The 7,500-nt window shown below is 43.2% G+C and overlaps 1 protein-coding gene across 4 annotated transcripts in view; it reads right to left on the bottom strand.

Annotated features, from left to right (window-relative positions):
- The window catches only part of LOC143286815 (uncharacterized), a 192,357-nt gene that overhangs the window by 123,005 nt on the left and 61,852 nt on the right, over positions 1–7,500 (bottom strand). For all 4 annotated transcript variants that reach the window (XM_076594631.1, XM_076594649.1, XM_076594623.1 and 1 more), the window contains exons 3-5: positions 4,628–4,721; positions 1,152–1,278; positions 378–520 (exon numbers count right to left, since the gene is read on the bottom strand). In XM_076594631.1, coding sequence (XP_076450746.1) covers positions 378–520; positions 1,152–1,278; positions 4,628–4,721 — 364 coding nt within the window. The remainder of the gene's footprint in view (positions 1–377; positions 521–1,151; positions 1,279–4,627; positions 4,722–7,500) is intronic.

A 7,500-nucleotide genomic window follows, 5' to 3' on the forward strand; every position in this document is an offset into this window, starting at 1 on the left:
ACAAACAAAACAAAAACAAAAAACACAAAAAACACCAAACAAACAAAAAACAACAACAAATAAACAGTCCTGATGTCTTCTTTTTTCCATGAGGAAGGGGAATTAAGTATAAATCCACACCCTGTTTTTGTTTTCCATAAAGAAGAGGGACTGAGAAATTACCAGTAATCCACACCCCAATGTCTTCTTCTTCCATAAGAAGGGGTGTGTGTGTGTGTGTGTGTGTGTGTGTGTGTGTGTGTGTATAATTGATTAAAAAAAAAAAAAAAGAATGCTCCAGCAGTACAGCTTCAGTTATTGCTTTGTTGACGGGACGATACTGATAAGTGCACAGCAGAAAATTACACCATCACATGATACATATTACATCTACTGACCTAGCTCCTTGACCAGTGCCTCATCCTCCAAGATTGTGGTCAAGTTGCTGATGAGGCTGATCCCAAGGTCCACATTGTCCAGCATGTCCAGTGTGCTCTCGTCACTCAGGTACGGTGTGATCTGCTGCACCATGGCGCTCACACTGCACGTGCACGCGCACGTATGGCGCACACACACACACACACACACACATGCGCGCGCATGCACACACAGACACACACACACACACACACACACACACACACACATGTATGTTAAAATGGGTTCTACTCAATAACGTTAATAACTGAAATAGTCTGGTTATCCAAAACGACACGCAATCGAAACTAAACCTAAGCACTCATGTGGTAGGGGGGGATTCACATCACTGCTATTGAATACCAAGTGGAAGACACAGATAGACAGACAGACACAGACAGACAAACAGACAAACACACACACACACACACACACACACACACACACACACACACAGAGTGTGTGTGGGGGGGGGCGGGGGGCCGACTCCGAACTAAAAAAAATATCACTCAAAGATTGAGACTTTGGGCCTTGCCTACTCCTTGGAACATGTCATGTATAATATCCATCTGTCAGAGACAGAGACAGACAGACAGAGACAGAAAGAGACAGAGAGAAAACTAAAAAATGTTACTCAAAGACTGATGCTTTGGACCTGACCTATTCCTTGGAACATGTCCTGTGTAATAAAATCCGTCGGTAAGAGACAGACAGAGACAGAGACAGAGAGACATACTGGGCACTATCATACCAACCTGCCAGCATTGGCCTCTGCGGAGTACTTGGACTGGTTGCTGTGACACTTGTTGTCCAGGTTACAGACGAAGGTCTGCAGAAAGGGCACCAGGCCGGCACTGGGCATGGCCCGGTCCTGGTAGTGACCTGGGTGGGAGAAAAAATAAACCACACGTGAAACAACAACAATACTACTAACCACTACTACTACAATTCATCATAATCGTCATAACCATCATCATATTCATCATGATGATCGTTATGATAATGTAAAGGGACGAGGTGTGAAGGGTTGTTGTGTCATGCACCCATGCAGACTCGTACCACACTCATGTCCAATTCTCCATTCAATTTTGTATTCAAATTCATATTATGTGGGAGCAACAGGATATTGGAACGTATATATATATATATATATATATATATATATATATATATATCTTTGTATATATGTGTGTGGATATGGGCATATGTGTGTGTGCTTGCACAAGTAAGTGTTCATCTGTGTGTGTGTGTGTGTGTGTGTGTGTGTGTGTGTGTGTGTGTGTGTGTGTGTATGTGTGTGTGTGCCGTGGAAGCTGTGATACGTAGACTAGAAATGAGTGTGTGGAGGAGGGGGGTAGAGAAGGTGCAGGGTAATGTGTGTGGTGTGTGTGTGTGTGTTGGAGCTCATGTACGTTTATATGTACTTGACTGTGCTTTCATATCTCTGAAACTGCATGTTCGGTGCATATCTGTTATGCATGTGTGGGTGTATATGTGAATGTGTGTCTTCATGTTTTACATCTATCTGCTTACTTATCATCATTGTTTTTTGGGTTTTTTTGGGGTTTTTTTGTTGTTGTTTTTACATTATAGTTATTATTTATTTATTTCTTTGTGTAAGCTTATCTATCATTTATTCACCTTTTTTTTTTCTTTTTTTTTTCCTCAAGGCCTGACTAAGCGCGTTGGGTTACGTTGCTGGTCAGGCATCTGCTTGGCAGATGTGGTGTAGCGTATATGGATTTGTCCGAACGCAGTGACGCCTCCTTGAGCTACTGAAACTGAAACTGATTCAAATTCATACCAAAACCTCAGGACTAAGATGTTCCCATAGGCGCTCGTGCCCGTTGCCTGTCAGCCTCACACACATTCTGCCGGTGAACCTAAGTCACCCAGTCTCTCCCCTTCCACAAAGCACCTGCTTGCTCTGTGGTGTTGTCTCTCCAGTGGTTGGAGCCAAAGTGACCCAGAGCTCTTAGAAGATGCCCAAGGTACTAATTTCATTCTTCCTCAACACACTGTAGTACCCTCAGCTTCAGTCCCAACAATACTGTTATTCACAAAATAATCAACACAAAATTTTCTGAAACTCTATAACCAAAATTCTTACCAACTAGGCCAATTTTGGTTGGTATACAAGAATAAATAAAGATATTCCTACACTTCTAATGGCGGGAAAGTTAACAAAGGATGCTTACAACCCTTCATTAATCTGTTCTAGACATTCCAAGACATTATTCAACTTGGTCATTATTGTAAGTGGTCCAAGGGAGATAACCCAGCCCTTTCACTCAGTTCAGCAGAGTCATTAACAGACATTCTTGCTGCATATGAGAGGCCAATTTATTGTCCTCTCACAATAATCATAATCATAATCACGACGATGATGAATATTTGATGGGTTGGGTTTTTTTCGAATATCATAACAGTATAGGAAAATAAGTGAGGGTCACAAATTAACAACCCTTCCGTTATTTGAAAATAACTTTGCAAAGATTAAAAAGAATTGATATGGAAATCCTTCGAAGACTGCAATTGTGGGCAACTTGAATTCCCTCTGAGGCAGGGTACCAGCCAATTGTATGCCTGATAGGATTGTAGTTTCGTTCTATTATATATATATATATATATATTTCGACCTGGGAAGAGCCCATCAGGTTTACCAAATACACAAACAACGGCGGAAAAACAAACAAACAAAAAACAACCTAAAAGGAGGGGTGGGATGATGAGGCAGGGGTGTTGAGGATTGGGCCGGGGGTGGGGGAGGGGGGCGGGAGAGGGACGGGTCTGACTGCAATCACAGTGGGCCTATTTTAAGGAGAGAGGAGGTGGTCGATGGAGAGGGAAAGGAATATGCTCCTGGCTCCATGGAAGAAACATTACTGCGGGGAAGGTGGGGGTGGCGGCAGTCATGTGACTCCTTACATGGGACACTACCGTCGAAGGCCTGTGACTCCATGCTGGACAAAAGTTAGTAGTTGTGGGAGCCATGTAACTTTCATAGGAGAAATAGGAGAAAAGGGTACTTGTAGGGGGTTATATGATTCAATAGGACAAATGCTACTGTGGGCGTCGTCTGACTGCGCATAAGAAAATGTTACCGTGGGGGGTCATGGCTCGATGGAAAAAAAAGGTGATCGGGGGTCATAAGACTCCACAAGAGAAAAGTTACTTGCGCGGTTCATGTGACTCCATCGGAGAAAACGTATTTGTGGGAACCCCTGTAACTCCATGCAGGAGAAAAGTTATTTGTGCGTCACTTTACTCCACAGGACAAAAGGTAATTTTATGGGTTCCTATGACTCCACTGGAAAAAAGTTACATGTGGGAGTGTGGGAGGTCATGTGACTCCGTAGGAGAGAAACTAGTTACTTGCAAGTGTCATGTGACTCCTCAGGAGCAGAAGCTGTCTGTGGGCGACCGGTTGCTCTACATGAGAAACGTTACTTGTGGAAGGTTGAGTGACTCCTCAGGAGAAAAAAAAAAAAACGGAACATATGGGGATCGAGTTTCTCCATGGGAAGAAAAATACCAGGTGTGCAAACTGATGAGAAAGTAAGCAACAACAACAACACAACTGAGCACACAGCTGCGGTGGCCAATCATCATTCATTTGTACATGTTCTGCCTGTTCACCGTTGCGCTGGTAACAACTATACAACTATAACAACTGCGGGTCACAAAGTCCAGTGATTTCCAACGGCTATACAGTACAAAGGGTGACAATCGCCTACTAAAACGTGTGACGAAAAAAAAAAAAAAAAAAACAAATTAAAAAAACCATGGTGAAGGCATGTCATTGAAAAACGAGTAGCGAGCCAAACTCAAGTCTTTCATTGTGGCATCTTTTCCACGCGCGAAGGAATGTGACAGACAACGTTGGCAGGTCAAGGTGAATCTGTGTGTGTGTGTGTGTGTGTGTGTGTGTGTGTGTGTGCGTGTGCATGCGTGCGTGCATGTGTGTGTGTGTGACTACGTTGGCAGGTCAAGGTGAACCTCTGTGTGTGTGTGCGTGTGAGTGTGTGTGTGCGGTGGTGGTGGTGTTAGTGTGTGTGTGTGTGTGTGCGTGCGTGCAGAGGGGGACATTGTGTGTGACCCTTCCCGCCCCTCCAAAAAACGTTCCTCTTTCTCGCTCTATCTCTCTCTCTCGGTCGAAACACATTAACAATCTGAATCTGAATCTCTCCCTCACACACACACACACACGGGACAGGGACAGGTCACTCACATGAGACCCGTTCATTGGGCGGCACCCCTACACGGATGAGAGCGACGATCGCGATGATCAGCACAGGCCATACCACCTCCAGAAGCAACACACCCTGAAAAAACACAACAGCAACAAAGCACACATCAGCATCACGTCACTTCAGAACACTGGCCGTACCACTAACAGGAGCAATCAAAAGAATATAATATAAATAAATAAATAAATAGATAAATAACCCAAAACAAGCACAAATCAGCATCACGTTAGTTCATACAGCACCGTCTTCAAACCAAACGAGAGACAGACAGACAGAGATAGAGACAGACACAAAGAGGCAGAGACAGAGACAGAGATGTATACTTTGATAATCGCTTGGGTAATTTACCATATTAAAAAGCAAGTTCTTAATATAAAAAAATGATACATATATAGAGAGATAGATAGATATATATATATATAAATAGATCGATAAAAGAGGAAGGGAAGTCATTCGTCCCCTCCATGCATTATTCACATGACATGTACATGCAGCAACGACAGCAAAAATAAAATAAAATAATAAACTAGCTAAATGAAATAAACTGGAACGAATAAATGACATAAATCAAACTAAAGTAAAACGGAAATCTGTGTAGAAAATTACAGATAATTAAAATGAAACAAATAATAAAATGACACAAAACAAAAACAAAATAAAATGAAACGACACAAAGTGAAAGGACGCAAAACAAAACAAATGAAAACAAAACAAAACAAAATAGATACAATTAATATAAGATAAAATAATAAGTGCAAACGCAGATCAACATATTTTCTTTTCAAGCCAAACAACTCGCAGACCTGTCCGTCTACACCCAACATGTCTCACACAAACAAAATGAGGAGGGATTTTTTTTTTCACGATTTGGCATCATTGTGCTTAGAATTTTGTTTGAATTCATTTATCTTCTTCGGGTGCAAGGACTCTGTTTAGGCCTGCATCAAATTTGAAACCGTACTCAAGATTAAAAGGCGTCATATACCTTCATGGTTAATTAATTAATTTTATTTACATATTCATGGCTTTCACACACGCGCGCGCGCGCGAACACGAATGCGGGAGAGAGAGACAGGGGGGGGGGGGGGTACAAATGCAGAGAGAAAGGAAATCTTGTTTGAACGAGAGGGACACAGAGAGTCAGAGCAAACAAAATCGTACGTGCGCTACCCCCTGTTTGCTTTCGTTCGTTCGTATCGCGCAAGCGCGAACGCGCCAATATGGCAGTGCGTGAGTTTGCGTGCGTACTTGTGAGTGTCTGAGAGAGAGAGACGGAGACACAGAGACTAAGAAAGCGCCAAGGGGAAATTGTGTACAAAAAAGAGGAAAATAAAAATGGATAAGCAAGCTTTGCCCTATGTAGACTTTTACCCACATTCAACGCAAAGAGAGAGTTCAAAATAGAGTAACAAGCAAACAGTCAAAATCGCAGGGTACCGTCTCAATTTCTGTGAGTGACTGAGAGAGAGAGACGGAGACACAGAGACTAAGAAAGCGCCAACGGGAAATTGTGTTCAAAAAAGAGGAAAATAAAAATGGATAAGCAAGCTTTGCCCTATGTAGACTTTTACCCACATTCAACGCAAAGAGAGAGTTCAAAATAGAGTAACAAGCAAACAGTCAAAATCGCAGGGTACCGTCTCAATTTCTGTTGTTCGTTTTTCTTTCTCTCTCTCTCTCCTTACCTACTACGTAAGTTGTGTTGTCGTACACACAAAGCAAGATGCCAGATAAAAAGAAAATCAAACAAAAAAAGCTTTCCGCTTGCTTACCTTTCCTCCCTTAGTAAATACCGCAAGATTTCATTTCTCCCTCATCCCCCACCCTGTGTGTGTGTGTGTGTGTGTGTGTGTGTGTGTGTGTGTTTAGTTTAGTTCAACGTATTTTCACTGTTTAGTAATATTAGACGGGTACCCCCCCAAAAAAATGTGTGCATGGGAGATGAGGCGTGTGTGTGTGTGTGTGTGTGTGTGTGTGTGTGTGTGTGTGTGCGTGTTCGTGTGTCTGCATTTGAAAGAGAAACGGGAACGGAAATGTATTCAGCACTGACGGTCACCGTCAGTGTGTGTGCTTGCGCGCGCGCGCGCGTGTATGTGTGTGTGTGTGTGTGCGCGCGTGTACATATGTATGTGTGTGTGTGTGTGCGTGTGTGCGTGCGTGTGCGTGTACATAAATTATGTATGTGTGTGTGTGTGTGCGCGCGCGCGTCTGTGTCTGTGTCTGTGTGTGTCCGTTCGTGTATCTGCATTTGAAAGAGAAAGGGAAACGGAAATGACTTGTCCCGCTGTCCGGACACTGAAGCAAACTATACAACCAACTGAAAGGGGGGAGGGGAGAGAGAGAGAGAGAGCAGAAAATACCCCTCCTGTCTTGACAAAATTATTAAAAATCGAAAAAGGGGGAATTACTAACGCAGAATATCCCTGTTTGTGTAATTGACAGGCGCCGCAGGCATCCCCGCAGGGCATTCACGCGCACACATACATAACAAACACACCCAACACAACACAACACACACACACACACACACACACACACACATCGATCGAACGTGGCTTTGAATTCCATTGCCGCACGCACACGTACACGTACTAGTACATGCATATACACTCACGCGCACACACATACACACACACACATATATATATAAATATATGAACTAACAAAGATGCATTTGCATAATTATACTTTGTGGTGATTCAACCGTCCCCCCCCCCCCCTAACCCGCCCCCTTCCCCACGCCCTTCTCTCTCTCTCTCTCTCTCTCTCTCTCTTTCCAGTTACTTCGCGTTGTCCAAAGAAAGGTCCGTTCAGTGCCAGTTAAATGTGACGGGATCGATTCAGCATGCGCAAA

The sequence above is a fragment of the Babylonia areolata genome, chromosome 1 (assembly GCF_041734735.1).
Source record: "Babylonia areolata isolate BAREFJ2019XMU chromosome 1, ASM4173473v1, whole genome shotgun sequence".
Lineage (NCBI taxonomy): Eukaryota > Metazoa > Mollusca > Gastropoda > Neogastropoda > Buccinidae > Babylonia > Babylonia areolata.